General features: G+C 41.9%; 2 protein-coding genes across 2 annotated transcripts; one reads left to right on the forward strand and one right to left on the reverse strand.

Annotated features, from left to right (window-relative positions):
• Window positions 1-1,543: 1,543 nt before the first annotated feature.
• On the reverse strand, window positions 1,544-5,124 carry buc (bucky ball). The gene is made up of 7 exons (XM_061064704.1): window positions 4,886-5,124; window positions 4,588-4,740; window positions 3,042-4,499; window positions 2,842-2,943; window positions 2,049-2,138; window positions 1,888-1,955; window positions 1,544-1,804 (listed from the first exon to the last, which is right to left on the reverse strand). The coding sequence occupies exons 1-6, from the start codon at window positions 4,890-4,892 to the stop codon at window positions 1,924-1,926; spliced, it is 1,842 nt and encodes a 613-aa protein (XP_060920687.1). The 5' UTR covers window positions 4,893-5,124; the 3' UTR covers window positions 1,544-1,804; window positions 1,888-1,923.
• A 1,412-nt stretch (window positions 5,125-6,536) lies between these two features.
• Window positions 6,537-16,823, forward strand: kbtbd2 (kelch repeat and BTB (POZ) domain containing 2). Its single transcript, XM_061064873.1, has 4 exons — window positions 6,537-6,692; window positions 10,893-11,426; window positions 13,531-13,696; window positions 14,112-16,823. Exons 2-4 carry the CDS (start codon window positions 11,254-11,256, stop codon window positions 15,669-15,671), a joined length of 1,899 nt encoding a protein of 632 aa, XP_060920856.1. The 5' UTR covers window positions 6,537-6,692; window positions 10,893-11,253; the 3' UTR covers window positions 15,672-16,823.
• The last annotated feature ends 735 nt before the right edge of the window (window positions 16,824-17,558 follow it).

The following is a 17,558-nucleotide window of genomic DNA, read 5'->3' on the forward strand; positions in this document are numbered from 1 at the left end:
GTCAGTTTTCTGAAGTAGTCTTGAAAGCTTCGTTATATCCAGATAAGTAGGTAGTAGTTGAAAGAACAAAATATTCTTGTTTTTGCATCACTGAGTTTATATTAACAGACCACAACTCTTAGTTGGAGTAGGGATACAACTAATATTCTGTTATCATTTAATCTTATTCCTTGAGTTTTAGCTCAGTATGAGAGGGCTCTCCCTTTTGGTCTTTTTCCTTTTATGTTTCCCTCTTTTTGTGTTTTAATTGGTCCTGCATTTTCTTGTGTTGAGGTTTAAGTTAGACTGGGTCTTGGGACTATTTAATGTCAGAAAAGTGAAGAAAAAAGAAGAAGCAAGACTTGCATTTTCAGACAGCACACCAGGGGGATCCAAAAGAGGAGCCATCAAAGACTGTCAGCCATCCGCAAACTGAAAGGACTTTATGTTGCCCCCCCCTCGCCATCTCCTCCGGGTGATATATCAAAGACATGTCGAGGCCATCCTGCTAGACTGTTCCCACTGCTTCTTAAACATGTTATCTGTTTAAAGCCAAGCACACACACATCACAACCACAGCTGCCAGAATATTTGGTCTCCCCACACCCAACCTCACAGAACTCAACAGGGCCATGGCACGCAATGTGACCTCAACAGAACAAGACCTCACACATCCACCAAACGTCCAGCTCACCCCACTTCCCTCTAGGCACTGAGAAGGACTCACTTTGGGAAGAGCCTGAGTCCTGCTGTCATACCTGCCCTGGGAAAAAAGGCCTCAAAAAGACATCTGCAGGGTTTTTTCTCAGTTTATTCCACGACCCGAATATATCCAGTGTGAGAAAAATTCAAGCCTGAGCTGCAAAAATCCAATGTTGAACAAGTTATTTACTGAAATATGTCTCTGTTGAAACTAAAAATTGAATATCCAACTAATTCCAGCTTACCAACATCAACTGAAAAAACGACATGTGACGAGGGTCTGGCGGTTCTAGAAATTTTAAAGTTCCTGGATATAATGTCAAGACATCTAACCAAAAAACAGATACAACATACTGACGTTCTTGCAGGTCATCTGTAGATTGAAGGGTTTTAAGGTAATTCAAATCCCAAAGTGCGAAATTTTGATAATTCGTTTTTTTTTGGGGGGGTTTTTTACTCAAAGATAAAGGAACAAAAAGGAGTCTGGATGTATCAGTCCAATTATCAGTGATGTAATACAACTAAATCAAATGGAAAATATCAATCATCTTTTGTATCTTGCTGTGTTAGCATGTCAACAAGTCAGGGTAAGTCACTGTTCCTGTCCTATGTTGATTGATTTCATTTTGTACATGTTACCATTCCTTCCTATCAGTAATTATTGTATTATATTAAATGTAATACTCTATAATGGAATTACACTGTTAAGATTTGAACCATAATTTACAAAGAAGGATCATGCATACATCACCTAGACATGATTACAATTGATATTTTCCACATTTCTTCACCGTAAAAGGGTAAAGAATAAATCTCAGAGATTAATGTTAGGTACAGAAATAAAAATGATTCAAGACAAATCTTAAATATTGACATTTTATTGGACTGGCCCCACACAGTGGCACACCCTCGTCTTCAACACAACCTTCAGCCCATTTCTTCTCTTTGTGAAATTCATAAATCATCTATAGTGCACAGCAGAGTCACTGCAGGAACTTTATACATTTACATATATTTTTACTTTTATCTGAACATAAAGAGGCTTTCTGTGCAGTGCATTTCACCTGGTGCTCTAAATACTTCCAAACACATTATCCCGGAACAAATATGCCTTTAGGGGGACCTGAAGGGAGAGAAAACATTTTCATTAAAACTGATTTTATAACTTATTAAAAGAATGCGTTGCTGCGTGAGCATTACACTTACAGTTCAAAATACTGTTTAGAAGTCAATCCTGGGACTTCAACATCTTGGTTCTCCTCTCATTGTAGAGCCTGAAATAAAAGGATACCGAAATGAATGCATTCAATGCAGTGTGGGAGCCAAGTCCATGTAAGCAGTTCTGCAGAACAAAATCAGGACCATACCTCTCTCCCAGTGTGGAGGTGGTAGCTCATCGTCATCATTGTCCTCATCCCGTGACCTTTGGTACATCACTTTCCTCTGAGCACTCATCTCTGTCCAATAGAATAAGCACACAAATATAAATCTAAAAGGAAAATGCATTTTTTCTATATTTGAATGAGTGAAAAATAATGTAGTGTGTTAGCAACCACAAGAAAAACTAAGCTGTAAATGGTTGTACCACATTACTCTCCTGTTTCACTTACTCTGCTGATTCCCTGTCTACTGATCTAAATGCATTTGAACTTACATTCTTGGAATTCTTAATTGCTTAAGTGCAGAAGCCCTAAGCGGAAATGCCAAACACATTTTACCGTTACACAAGTGTTTTCAGGTTGTTTTTCTCTCAGGTTAACAAAGCTTGTGCTCCAGTCACATCAGGATCATTTTGTGTCGATCTAAACAACAGTGTGGTCACTGTGATCAGCCAGACAATGACATGCTGTCAGTACCCAACAGGACACATAATGAAACCGCTCTATTGTGTGCATGGAGATTGTCCCGGTTACACCATCTCAACATTATGCCTTCCTCCCACTCGCAAAGTTGCAAATATTGAACATTTCCTGATGCGTTCTCACATCGGCTCACCCTGACTTCACGAAGAAATTTTACAAGGTTGTTGGCAGGAAAAAGTCTGGATAAGGATAGGGTGAAGAATTCAGCTGTTTGCCTGCAGCACACCCCGACAATTTTAGGAAATTTTCAGGAGCTTTGTAGTTAAATATTAAAAACATACAAGTGGTTAAATGATACCTTGTCGTTGCATCAGGTTTGTTTGTCTCCTCCTGGGAATCCCGTCACCGTCTCCCTTCCTGCACTGCTCTGACGTGCTCAGGTCTACTCCGCAGAGTCTGTCTGTGAAAGAGCTCGCACATTCAAAAAACAAAATCACCTTCAACACAGCAAAGGTGAAAAAAAAAAAACATGAAGTTGACCCAAGTAAACAGACTTACCCTGGCATGTTCTGCACTGCGTCTCGCTAAAAGCTGTCTCCCCGCCCTCCCCGTCAACTGCGTCCTGCGTGCACACCTCATGGCCTTCCTCCTGGTTGATTTCATCTGATGGATCTTTGTACTGGCCTCTTTTGTACCAGGATTTTGCAGCGTGTCTCGGTGGGACAGAATGGGTCTTCCTGGGTGCTGTGTGCTTCCTCACGACCACTCTGACCGGCTGCTCACACCCTCTCCCATACCTGCCTTCCTCCTCAGAGTCTCCTGCTTCATCCCTGTACATCTTTGGGCTGTGCACTTTGCTTTTACTCACACCTTTAGCTACATTTTTGCCACAACAGGCACACATGAATCTCTTTGAACCCGGCAGCCACACTTCTTCTACGTTCTCAGCATCTGGTGGAGACCTAGTGACCACCTCTGCAAACCTCCTGCCTGCATACACGTGTTTGGGGAAGAGTTCTGCATCGTCTAAATCTGTGGAGAACATCTCGTCCCTGGAGGAGAGCTCGTCCAGAGAGGGACTGAGGACGCTCATGCGCTCATGGGTGCTGTGCATGGAGAGGTAGTTGTAGTAGTAGGGGGTGGCAGGGGAGGGAAGACTGCCAGCTGCAGCATCTCCCGACGTCAGAACACTTTCAAAAGGAAGCTTGAGGATCTGGTAGTTTGGATCTGCTTTCTTGTGTTCTGTTTTTGAGGATTTCTCACCACTTCTGGACTCTTTGGAAGCGGAAGGAGACGGCATCAATGGTTTAGAAGGCAGGTTAGCAACCACCGTAGGCTTCTTGAGCTTTTCTGCGTCACATTTCTCGCCACTCGGATCGGTCAACAAGATATCTGTCTGGATATCCGTGACCTCATCTTTCTCTAGAGGGTGGAAATGCTCGTCAGGCTGCTCAAGCTCAGGACTCTCCTCATGCACAGAGGAGCTATCAAGAGGCTCTTCCAGACCTCCGGACCAGCATCCGTGAGGACTCAGGACATCCAAGCTCCTCTGGCTGGACTCTCCGTCGTATACCGCGGTTGTGGAGTCACTAGAAGTCACAGCTGGGGACTCCAGGTGGCTCCTATTAGCTGCTGAAGGTAGTACGAGACCCTGCTCTTCACTTTTCTTCTCTTCTGCAGGAGAAAACATCCCAGAGGACTGCGAGGCAACACCCGAGTCGAGCTCCCTCTCCGCGCCCTGCAGCTCTTTGGCTCGAATTTTATCTAGGCACTCGATGAGTTTGCTGATGGCGTCGCTCGGGTCTGTTTGAGCCTCCGAACACGCCATCTCTCGACGCCCCTGAGGCTGCAGGTGATGCTGCTGGCGGGGCATGTCGTTCCAGGTTGGAGGAGCGTGGAAGCGAGGCTCATACATGCGCCTGTAATCCATCGGATAAACAGGAGCATGTGGGAAAGCGTACCCAGGATACTGCATGTACTGGTACGGGTTCATGCAGGGACGGTTAAAGTTAAAACCTTGTAAACATAAATGCAGACAGTTAGATTTCAGCCAAGAAACTCGGTCTAATTACAACAAAAATACAGAGTTTAAAACGTTTTCTACCTCCAGGCAAACCATACTGACTGTATGGATTGTTCATCTGCCATTGCTGGTAGAGGTAGTAAGGTTGAGATGGTGGCTGGACGTAGAAAAAAGGTCTAGGGTGGTGGGTTCTCTGTTGTGCACCTCCAAATGGGTGTGGTTGTTTGGCTCCATCTAAAACAGAAAAAGAGAAGCAGCATTTAAAGAAAAAAAAAAAAGGGTCAATTCGCTTGTCATATGTTTAATAAAAAATGACAAATGTGAAATGTAATTGTTCAAATTCGATCCAGGTTTAAATAGGAAGAGATGAAATATTTACCGTCCATTTTCCTTCACGTGCTCACTCAACCTATTACAAATAAAACACCGCAGAGGGATTAAAACAACCAAAGAAACATCCCCCAGCTTCGAAAAATCATAGAAGGCAAACTTTCACAGTCACTTCTTCGATAAACAAATAGAACAGAAGCAGAATTGCTTCTCTTCTCAGGTCCACATGATGCTCCACCTGCTAAGGCAAAAGCAGAAACATGTCCGCTAATCATTCATATAGGAAACACCTGTTGCTGCTGCTGCTCAGCACAATTTAGCAAGTTACGACAGTTTCCGCGTAACCACGTAAAATTCAACGTATCACCTCTCAGCTGATAAAAAGTCCCATGAAGAGAGACAACAACTGGATACAAATATAAAACAAATTTTTAATCCACATAATTTGAAAACGATTTTTTTTTTCTTTTTTTTTTTTCAGAGGACAGAAATGTTCACAATGAAATTATATTGTGGTAGTCATTTTATAAATCAGAATCAAAAGGCTTACTTATAAACGTTTACTTACAGGTTTACAAACTGTTTGTTTCAGTAATAAAGCCTATGTTGTGCTTCATGCATCATAGATCATTTTTCATAAAAAGTAATTTAACTTTTTCTTACACCTCCAGATGTTCCACCCCCTAGGGTCACCAGAGAGGTCATGTGATACAAAGTGAGAAATCATATACAATAGAAATATAAGACAGTCATAGTAATCGTAGAAACATTACAATAATAGATCTACATAGTACACTGCAAATATAGGCCTACAGAAATCCAGCAGTGATGTTCCAGTCAGGCCATACATGACTGAACATCAGGGGAAACCGTCATAGTGACATGGAGAAAGGGATATTATAGACGTGCTTTTATCATATGTAATTCGTGTCAAAAAATTTTAAAAAATATATAATGAAACATAGAATAGAATATAATTACTTTATTGATCCCAAACTGGGAAATTGTGGCATTACAGCAGCAGGTTATCCAACACACAATATGAGTAAAAAACACAATGTTAGCAATCTAAACATAATATAATATTAAATACAAAGTAAATAAGTACTAAAAGATATCAAAAATAAGAATGTGAATATATACAACCAGGATTTAACTAAGCATTACTAGTCTAAAATAGGAAGATTAAATATGGAAGATTGAATGTAAATGTGCAAAAAACAGAGTTGTAAATGGTTGTAAATTAAATATGAAAGATTAAATGTAAATGTGCAAAAACAGAGTCGTAAATGGTTGTAAATTAAATATGAAAGATTAAATGTAAACGTGGAAAAACAGAGTAGTAAATGGACAGTATTGACATAAGTTAAAGTGCATGAGTGTAGACACATTATAAGCAGAAACTATACAATATAACGGCGAGTAGACAGACAAATGAAGTGAACATATCACCGTGATATAAACCTAGAAAGGCATGTATACATCAATTTCACAGAGAATGGATAAATAAATAAATAGCTAATTACACACAGTTTGAAAGACCAAGTTAGCAGAAGAGACTGGTGCAGAAGAATCCTTATTTTGTTCAAGGGCTGTTGTGTCTCCGACTGTCCAGCAGGAGTCGCTGCTCCTCTTGCAACTACATAGCAGGCCGCTTTGTTTAGGCGCATGCGCAGTATCCTGAATTGGCCTCTAGTCTTTCAGGCGCTTATGATTCGCTGAAAGGTTGTCCGCTGCTCAGCGCTTTACACATCACTTTAATATCCAATTTCGACTTGAGGAGCTTACCTGGCAATTTCTGCTAACGAAAAAAGCCATCATGACGTTTCCCTGTGTGGAGTCTGCACACACTCACCGTAAGGAAGCTTGAATATCAGTTTTTGAAGTGTTAAACTTGAGAAGTAGCGAGCTTACCTCATTTAGCTCAGTTAGCCTAGCTGTCTGCTAGCAGAATGACCGCTCTCTAGGTTGGCTGCCGTGTATGTTTGTACCTTTCATGTGCTTTCTTTAACCGTTTTAGAGATTAACTAAAGGTAGAGGACACTTGACTTTCAACCCAAGACGGGGTAGGTGTCAGCAGGCTGGCTACCCTCGATACCCCGGAACTGTGGAGCTCAGAGAAGCTAATGTTGCTAACTTGCCGCGGGTGGCGAGTGACGCTACTTGAGCTAGCATCGATGCTAACTGATCAGATGTATTGGTTCGTTGATCAAAGACGATGATGGCCACCTTTCTGAACGTGAACTTTTAAACAAATACGCAGCATCAGTGACGATGTTAACGTGTTAAAGGTTAGCTAACATTAGCAAAATGTGTGTTTTGTAACAGGCCTGGTTGTCTGGTGTTACTTTGCCTTGTTTTGAACAGAGGACAGGGTTTGTTTTGGACTAAAGTGAAGTGGTTAACATGATAACTACTCTTCATTTATCAGCCTTTATTTACAGGAAAATGTCGTTATTTTGTAGGTTTTTGATGCTAAATATTGCAAAACTTTATCAGCTTTTATGTCGTGCGTTTTTCTTTTGTTTTGATTTATAATTTTATTGATTAAACATCAATTCGTTCAGACAGCAAAATAAAAACTGCGACAACAACACATGTTGACATTATACAACAACATGAAAAACAGTATGGGACTACACTTAAAGTCGACATATTGAGTCATTTTCATTTATTAAATCAATTTTCAAAACATTCTCATATGTCCTCAAAAAGAAGTCTGTCCCATATGTGTAAATCAGGGGTGGGCAACTGGCGGCCCGGGGGCCACATGCGGCCCCCATCAACCCTCAACGTGGCCCTCAGGTCAATTTATGTCAATTAATTGGGAACATGAAGAAAAACATGACAAAATCTGCCATGAAATCATGAAAACCAGAAATATGTCCATAATAATATTTGATCATTGGTATATGTTGAGTTAAATTGGAGAAAAAAATCGACTGTAATCGTTTTTGTATACTACAATTTGGCCCCTCTGGCAGTGAGAATTAAATGAATGTGGCCCTTGCTGTGACCAAAGTTGCCCATCCCTGGTGTAAGTTATACACATATGGCTGCTCACACGCAATGCTGAAACATTTTCCCCAAATTTGATCTATTGGATTCAGTCCATAATTGTCTTCTATGTCACTAATGGTATCAAATATTCATTCCATTCAAACAGTATCAAACGAGTGATGTGACAATGTTTCTTTTGAACCTTTTTGGTTTTTGAGTCTCCCAGTTTTACAAAATCAATCTTTTAGCAGGCAAAAAAGCTAGTCCTACTATCTTCCTTTTTTTGTTTACCTTAGCTTTGCAGGCCTATATCCTTGTAGAAAAGTTTGTGGACAAGGTTAGATTTTTGTATTTATGACTGAGATAGATTGAGCTACTTCTGTCCAAAATATCTTTGCTTCTAGTGCTAGAGCTTTCAAAGTTGATGGATGATGGTGGCCTAACATCTACCTAGTGGTGGGTGATATAGATAGATAGAATCTTTATTATCATTGTATACAAGGACACAACGAAACTTTGTTAGCAGCAATCTTCAACAGCAGCGTTTACAAAAATAGATTTGTGGTGCTATGAGAGAGAAGTATGCAAAAAGTGGCCAGAGCAATTGCTGTTCAGTGAATGAATGATAATAATAATAAATAAATAGACAGTTGTGGTGACTGAAAGAATATATACAGTTGGACAGTATGGAAAAATATATAAAAGAAATTCATGGCAGGATCATGATTTTATCACAACCCCTTTTCATACTTATTTTAAAGACTAATTTGCAAGTAACTGACCAGTTCAACCATACTTATGTTCCTGTATAATGTTTTTAAATGCACAAAAACTGTGCTAATAAATTTTGTCCATTGGAAAAAAAGTCTTTATCTTCAGCAACAACCTGCTGGTCAATACATTTAAATTGTTGAATATTTGTTAGCACCATCATCAGGAGGGGGGTTCTGGAGGTCTCCCCCAGAACATTGTTAGCACCAAAAATGTCTTTCTCTGCGTTCTGATTGATTTTCATGCACAATTTGAGCGTTTTCTGTACCACTTTAAAATTGTGATTTAGTATTTTGTCCTCTTGTGTTTTTCAATCTATTTTGGTATTCATCAGGTACATATAACATAACACATTTACTTCAAATTCTTGTGTTTCTGTTCTATTTTAGCCCAGCAGAATTCCCCAAACTGTAGCTTCAACAACTAGCCTTTGTTCATGGGCTCTCTTTTTTTCTTTTCTTTTTTTTTTACGACATTACTGGATTTACTTTAGTTTTTTATAGACTGGTAAGAATGGCATAAATAAAAGATAATCAAACATTCAATTCAGTTTGTCTTGAAATAGTCTGCACACATTAGGGGTGGGAATCACCAGAGACCTCTAGCACACATTATTGGTAAAGTAGACAACATGATAACAAATCATTACATGTAGATGCTGCATTGGTATGCTACGATGCTACGTAGCTTGTCTTGCTGACATACACACACCAGTAAGGTTCTCAAAATGTTTGATACTTGTATACTTTTCAAACGTGTTTTTGCAATTTAGACAGTGTTCAGGATTTCGCTTGCCATTTTTGGTAGTTAAAAACAAGAAATTGCTCAATGGATGGTGCCTAGGACTTCTATTTTTGTTGTCGTGATATCGGAACACGTATCGATATCAATCGATTTGTACTAGTATCATATCTAAGTTTTACATTCTGGTAATGCGACAACACTACACACGACAAGTATTCACAGAAATTGAAGATATTCTGAAGCTCATGTTGACAGCTGTCACAGGCGTGTTAACAGTAGAGGTGTTAGAGTGAGAAGCTGACACCAGATCAGAGGTTTTCTCAAATGGTTGCTGGTATCAGTATCCAAGAAGTCTCATTCAGTGTTGTATGGAGATCAAATTAAAATTCGCTGATAGTCAACTCACAGTTTGATCGTTTGGTTGCCCGGTTGATACAACTTGACCTTTATTAGATTATTGGTAGTTTTTAGTATTCTTACAATTTTCCTGATGCCATTATCTGCAGTGCTTTGTGGTTATGGTTGATGTTGCTGGTATTGGGTCCAGCTGAACGGTTAAAGCAAGCGAAGGTGTTGGAAGTCTGTGGCTAAATGGCTGTCTGTGATGGTTACCTTCCAAAAAGTCCCGAAGTCATTTAGGATGTTAGAGCTCAAGGCAGCTGATAGCATGGAAGGTTTTTGTCTGCTTGATTTGCATATTTCATCCGTAGTCCCTTTTATTATCTGACAAACATTACAGCCGGTGCTGTTATAAAGGCAGTTGGTTTATCGGATTTTCTTGACATGAACTAAAATATCTTCTGTCTTTCTAGTGACAAAAAAATTCAGTATTAACTAATTTCATATGATAAGTATTTTCTTTTTGCTATGATTAAAGAATGGTAGGATTATTTGAATTTTGTTCCTGATATTGTTAACGGTTGTATACATATGCCCGCTAAGTGTGCATGTCTATGATATTTACAGAATACTTATCTTGTTTTTACTTAACAAAAATTACAGCTCCCAAATATTGGCAACATATTGGTGCAATTTAGACAGAGATTTTATCGTTTGGAAACATGCTACTATCAAAAAGAATATTTTAATGATTTTACTCTGTTGTGGTGTTTACTTGAAGAACAAAGAAGCTTTTTACTTGATGCCAATGTGAATCAAATTAATAACATTGCTCTCTTTTTATGTTAGGTTAGTCAAAACATAATTGTACTCATTGTAAAAAAAAAAAAAGTATTTGCCCTCTTACACCAAGACAACTTTGTGTTGCTAACTGCCAACAGACATACCTCTGGGATTAATAAAGTATTTCTGATTCTGATTTTGCTTTCACTGTTTTTAGCTTAGGATGCAGGGAGTAGTATGAGATCTGCAAAGAGGCACATCATTAAAACTACTGTTTTCTCATGTGAAGGGTTTCAGGATGTTAGCTTCCCTGACATACCTGAAGAAAAGGCTATCAGGGTGTTTTAGAAAGTACAAATATTTTATTTTCTGTTGATTTTAAAACTCTTCTTTGTTTTTGTCCTGTTTTTTTTCCCCAGACAAGCACTGATGTAGCAGTGTTGCAACAGTCGCAGTGCTCTCAAGACTGATCTAAGAGGGGAACCACCCCCTTTCCTCACACAGGACCCCCTTCCTCTGGACTCCTGACTGTGACACTCTAAAGCCACACACCCCACAACGTCCTCATCTCATCTTTCAGAAGGAACAGAAGAAAATTCTCCCACATAGGAGTTAAACACCTCCACTCAGGTCAGTGGAGGTGTTGAAGAGCGGCCTCACCCACGCCCACTTTCCCCTGTGAATCTTGAAGAATATTATTATTTCTCCTGGTTGGTTTGAGTCCGGTTCTGCCGGCCGTGTGACTTTTCAAAACTGGGGCGCGATTCATGGGATGCAACCATGTCGGATCTCAGTGAGCGCAGGCCGGTCAACACGGACTACGCTGTCTCCCTGCTGGAGCAGCTCAAGTTCTTTTACGAACAGAAATTACTGACTGACGTTGTGCTACTGGTGGAGGACACAGAGTTCCCGTGTCACAAGATGGTCCTAGCCACATGTAGCTCCTATTTCAGGTGAGTGCAAAGCTGCTGTTGTCAGAGTGCTCGTCTTGTATGTTGTGGTCAAGGAGATATTTTCACTTTTCTCAGAGGCATGAGACCTGGTACACCTGTAAAGTTTGAGACCCTGAGTTTTTCAGAAATTAAGCCTTCTCAAAAGCTCCTCATTGAGATAATGATGACCATTGTATTTCTGCCCTAACCAACTAATGTATTTTGAAATCAAAGATAAGCCTGAAAAAGGGGGGCATCCAGCCTAATTCTTTCTGTCTTTGATGGTTATAGACTGCCATGATATCTTAGAAAACATAAACTGGGCAGGTTAGGGTTGTCACAGTATGAGATTTGTACAACTAAAAAATTGTTGGGAGACTCCTGCACACTGTCTGAATTTGAACTGTGTTCTTTCTATTCTGCATCTGGCACCTATTGACTTAAGTATGACTGAAAATCTGCAAATAAATAAAAAAGCTTTGTTACTTTTCAATACCATCTATCATTAAAATATCTAAAAGTAATGTAAATTTGACACTCTTAGTTCAGGTAGATAGTTATTGGTGAATTTAACAATGTTGTTTCTATCTAGGTTACTCACTATAAGATAATATCTGTATGAAGTTCAGGGCTTCAAAACCCTGAATCTTTTTGGTCATTATCTCGGACACTGCAGTGATTGCAGAGAGTAGAAACTTTTTTCAATGTGACCTATTCAATCTTAGCTTAAAAACATGTCAAACTGAAAGGTTTACTTTGAAACATCAGCTGCATATACAAAATCAGGTTATGGAGAAAAATTATGATAGCTTCCATTGATGCCTCTAGCTGTTTTTTTGCCCATTGCTACATTTCTTAAAATGTCAGGGGACTCAAACTGAACTGGTGTGCCAAAGTTCAAGATTAACAAAAAATAACTGAACCTGATTTTCACTTATCACTCGTGGGTATTTGTATTAAAAAAACTTGAGGCTGACTGCGAGCATGCTTTGTGGTATAGCTCCTCTGAGTCTCTCCTACAGTTTCACTAAATAATGCACCATACAGCGCTGGGCTTTTGTGTTTAAAGATGTTTATTCGCTTCGGTCTGATAGTGACGAGGTGTAGGTACGCCGTTGTTAGGAATGTAGGTGCTCACCTCCTACAGTTCCGATAAATAATGCAGCACAACACGAGCTACCCACTCTATACATGGAGGACAGGGATGCAGTTTCCTTGAAAGTTGGGGCTCGGGTCGCCTTCTGCGCCGTCTTAGATATACACTACACGGAATAAATGAAGCAACCCCTAACCTGCAGTCGTGCACACGGATCCCTCAAGGCCCTCCGGAGGCCTCATTTGTACGCACAACATTGCATAATGAAGTGTGTGTGCACTGCAGTGAATATGACAGAGCTGCAGCCTCGGCTCTGGGAAGAGTCCATCTGTACATGACAGGAGCTCATGCTGCATTTGAACACCCTGTCTCACCCCTCCCTCACTCCCTCCCTGACTGCACACTCACACACGCATTCCAAGAAAAGGTCCTGACAACTCGATGCCGCTCTCACACAAACCTCCCCGCGATCCTCCCCTCTGTTTCCCACGGACTTGTTATCTGGTGCGAACATGCAAAGCATTTCCCCTGCAGCTTTTCTGAGGTGTCACAGCGCTTCCTTTAAGTGCTACTCCTTTCTTCCTTCTCGCTTTCTGTCTGCTGCCTCTCCTCGCACGCCCCGCTTTGGGGGGAGAGAGAAGCAGGACGACTCATGTGTGGAGGGGAAAGTCTGGTCACGTAGGTCTTGTGAGAGAGCTGTAGAGAAAGGGGAAGAAAGAGAGGAAAAAGAGGGAGGGGGGTGCAAGAGTTTGCCTGCAGGGTTGCGTAATACGGCCTGGCAGGTTTAGCCCCTGCTGAGCAACACACAGACACACACACCCCCAAAACAGGAGGGCAGAGCTGTGCTGCAGACTGTTACCAACTAGTAGCGCTGCATTTGACTGTTTACTTTAAAATTTTAGAAATATGAGAAAATAATATTTTACTTATAGGGATGTGATCTTTACGGAGACATCAGTGAATCTTAATCAGTGTCAGATCTTGATGTGTTGACTGATGATTGTGTTGTTGTCGCCTCTCCCCCCGCAGGGCGATGTTCATGAGCGGCCTCAGTGAGAGCAAACAGACACACGTCCACCTGAGGAACGTGGACCCGGCCACCCTGCAGATCATCATCACCTACGCCTACACGGGAAACCTGGCCATCAATGACAGCACAGTGGAGCCGCTCTATGAGACGGCCTGCTTCCTACAGGTCTGTGCGGAAGACACTCATCAGTTCATCACTAAAATACAAAGTCCAGAAGATGTTTTTTTAAAATATGTTGTATTATATTATTTAGAAGAGTATCATTCTTCTCGTTATAGATTCATTGTTCAAAATAATATGATATACTAGAGGTATACTGATCCACCGCCAAAAATAGTCACAAGCAAATTGATTGTAAGTGGAATAAACTGGGCAAAAAAAAGCACAAGTATCAAACATGTTAATTCCTTCTTCTAAAATCTGAGAAGTTAAAAATGAATTTCTTTATGTCTTTATAAAAGAAAATGATATGTTTGGAGTGTGGTACGGTGCGCCTATGAGGACAAAATAGCACATGATTAATCCTTTAAAAGAAGCAAGATGTTTTTTCCTGACTGTCTTTCGTCTTGTGTCTCATCAGGTGGAAGATGTGTTGCTGCAGTGCAGAGACTATCTGGTGAAGAAGATTAACGCTGAGAACTGCGTCCGCATGCTGAGCATCGGTGACCTGTTCAGTTGTAGCGAGCTCAAGCAGAGCGCCAAGCGGATGGTGGAGCACAAATTCCCGGTAGTGTACAGGCAGGAGGCATTCCTGCAGCTCTCCCACGAGCTGCTCATCGACGTCCTGAGCAGTGACAACCTCAACGTGGAGAAGGAGGAGACGGTGCGCGAGGCGGCCATGCTGTGGTTGGAGTACAACATGGAGGCTCGCTCGCAGCACCTGTCCTCGGTGCTCAGTCAGATCCGCATCGACGCGCTGTCTGAGGTGACGCAGCGTGCCTGGTTTCAAGGTCTGCCTCCAAACGACAAGTCTGTGGTGGTGCAGGGTCTCTACAAGTCCATGCCCAAGTTCTTCAAACCTCGGTTAGGCATGACCAAAGAAGAAATGCTCATCTTCATGGAGGCCATGTCGGAAACACAGGGCGATGGATATGTCATGGCTGGCTTACTGCCCACTACTGTAGTCTGTTACAGCCCGCAGGCAGAGAAAGTGTACAAGCTCAGCAACCCCCCTGGAGACCTGCAGAAGGTGGGGACCCTCGTTACACCTGACAACGATGTCTTTATCGCTGGAGGTCAGATCCCCCTCAAAAACTCTATCACTAACCACGGTAAGAGTGGAAAGTTACAGGCCGTGTTCCGCTCAGTCGATAGCTTCTTCTGGTTCGATGCCCAGCAGAATGCCTGGGTGCCCAAAACCCCCATGCTGTGCGCCCGAATCAAGCCCTCGCTGGTCTACTGCGAGGGCTACATCTATGCAATCGGGGGCGATAACGTCGGAGGAGAGCTGAACAAACGAACAGTAGAGCGTTACGACTGCGAGAAGGACGAGTGGAGCATGATGAGCCCGCTGCCCTTCGCCTGGAACTGGAGCACATCAGTAGTGGCACACGACTGCATCTACGTGATGACCCACGACCTGATGTACTGTTACTTCCCCCGCGCTGACACCTGGGTGGAGATGGCTATGCGTAAGACCAGCCGCTGCTTTGCCTCTGCTGCCGCCTTCGGTGACCTCATCTTCTACATCGGTGGCCTCCACGTGGTCAGCAACTCTGGCATCCGCCTCCCTACCAGCACCATCGACGGATCATCTGTCACTGTGGAGATTTATGATGTGAACAAGAACGAGTGGCGCCTTGCCGCCAACATCCCCGCTAAACGTTACTCGGACCCATGTGTACGGGCGGTGGTCCTGCTGAACTCGCTCTGTATTTTCATGCGTGAAACCCACATGAACGAGCGCGCAAAGTACGCCATCTACCAGTACGACCTGGAGCTGGACCGCTGGTACCTGCGGCAGCCGGTGTCGGAGCGCGTGCTCTGGGATCTGGGTAAAGACTTTCGCTGTGCGGTGGGGAAGCTGTACCCATCCTGCCTAGAAGAATCCCCGTGGAAACCGCCGACCTACCTCTTCTCGCCAGACGGAGCAGAGGAGTTTGAGGTGAACGGGGAGCTGGTGACCCTCCCTCATGTATAGCTCTTACCCCCCCTCCCCTACCTCACAGACTGAAGCCAACGCTGAGGGATGAACACGAAGGGGGGGCAGCTCACATCTCTAAAGGGTCTGATGTGTTCTGTGTTATGGAGGGTCTCTGGCATTCGCTGCAGCTGATGAACAATGCAGCAAAAAAAACAAGCTTGGAGAGGAAAAGATGCGCCTCAAAAATACTAGTAATCTAAAAAAATTCTGTTTTTGGTTCTTTTTTTTTTCTTATTATTTTGTCAATTGTGACATCTGTTAGATATTATTACAAGTCTGTCATACTGTTTCTACAATGTGATAATCTAAACGTCAACAGACTTTTGTGATGATGATAATGATGAGGGTGATGATGCACTTAACTGGGAAACCTTCTAGGAATGACAATAGCAACTGTACCAAAATCCCCCCCCCCCCCCCCCCTCTCCCTCCCATCATGGCTTCCCTCTCTTCCCACTCCCACCTTCTCCTCTTTTCTTTCTCTTCTCACCACTGATGAAGGAAAATGCTGTTAAAAATATATCGTCAGAGTATCAAAAGTACTGACAGGAGGCTCTGGAAAAGTTCAGCTTGCTCTTTTTGTAGGGACAGCAGAATAGTCGCTCAGCTTTGAGTCACAGCAGTAAAAGTGGATCCAAATCATGTCATAGAATAGAAATAATATAAGCAAAGCATAAGAATAATCTGGAGAAACCTTTAAAAGTCCATGCTCCATTCTTTGAATATCACTAAATAAATGACTTCTTTGGTAGAGCTTCAGTAATGTGTTTGTGTAGGGTTACACACCATCATGACATCCTTAGATTAGCTTGAATCATCTATCTGTCAGTCCAGTATCAAAATAATCTGGAGAAACCTCTTGAACATCTGCTGCATTTTAAAACCTCACTAAATTAGAGACTTTTTGGAGGAGCTTTTGCACTGCTATCAGGTGTGGAGCGTTGTTTGAACTATATCTTTACAACACTTTTTACTCACATGTCATTTACATTCAAAATCGATTAATGCTGCAGGGGTTTGAGAGGTTTTGATGAATCAACACATCTTTTTGCGTGTGTTTTACGAACTGTAAAGATGGAATAGTAGCATTTAAATTGTTAAAAAAAAAGGGGCACTATGAACTTCAAACATGTTATTCTTGTTTTTCCAATCTGAGAATTTCATGATTTTCTCCATTATAAAAGCTGATCTGATATCGTTTTAGTCTTTGACTGTTTGACAACAAGCAACCCCAACGACCACACATCTTTAACTTTATTATCCATTTTATACCGTGTTCAGACCGGTTTTGTTGCTGTGGTTTACGGACTAAAATCTCTTAATGCGCAAACATCCAACTTTTTAGTGCTCACAGGTGTGTTTGATACTCTAAAGATATACTTTTAGCATATTGTTCCTCTTAAAAAAAACAAAAAACTGGATCCATCTTTTTTCTCCAAAAGACCCTGCAGATGAGCGGAAGCGGGGGCTGTGGTTTTTTTCAGGACTGGTTTGAGGGCTGACGGGGAAACAAGAGAGACGAGGGGGGGGGGAGGGTTTAAAAAAAAAAGAGGGTGACTGCAGGTCCGGTCACCCCTCCTCCCTCACCCCTCACCCCTGGGCCCTCCACCATGACTCCTCCACAGCCTCCACAGCTCGTCTGTCAGTCTGTTTGCACACAGGTCTTCCACACAGCCGGCAGTCTACACCTCACTCCATCGTCTCATGATCACGACTCCTTTATTATCCACCAAACACACACAGCTCCACTCTGAGTACAAACACAAGGTTATCAGGCTCATGCATTTTTTTATTTCCAAGCTGCTGAAATATATATATATAAAAATATATATTTTTCATAACTGTGTTAGTGTGGGGAAAATAACCAGGTCTATTTTGTATTAG

The sequence above is a fragment of the Labrus mixtus genome, chromosome 19, assembly GCF_963584025.1.
Source record: "Labrus mixtus chromosome 19, fLabMix1.1, whole genome shotgun sequence".
NCBI classification, from domain to species: domain Eukaryota; kingdom Metazoa; phylum Chordata; class Actinopteri; order Labriformes; family Labridae; genus Labrus; species Labrus mixtus.

Coding starts and splice junctions, on each gene's coding strand:
- buc (XM_061064704.1), bottom strand. Junction 2,944..3,041: donor GCAGTGCAGAACATGCCAGG/GTAAGTCTGTTT, acceptor GCTCTTTCACAG/ACAGACTCTGCGGAGTAGAC. Junction 1,956..2,048: donor ACCTCCACACTGGGAGAGAG/GTATGGTCCTGA, acceptor CTTTTATTTCAG/GCTCTACAATGAGAGGAGAA.
- kbtbd2 (XM_061064873.1), top strand. CDS start 11,254: ATGTCGGATCTCAGTGAGCGCAGGCCGGTCAACACGGACTACGCTGTC. Junction 11,427..13,530: donor ACATGTAGCTCCTATTTCAG/GTGAGTGCAAAG, acceptor CTCCCCCCGCAG/GGCGATGTTCATGAGCGGCC. Junction 13,697..14,111: donor AGACGGCCTGCTTCCTACAG/GTCTGTGCGGAA, acceptor GTGTCTCATCAG/GTGGAAGATGTGTTGCTGCA.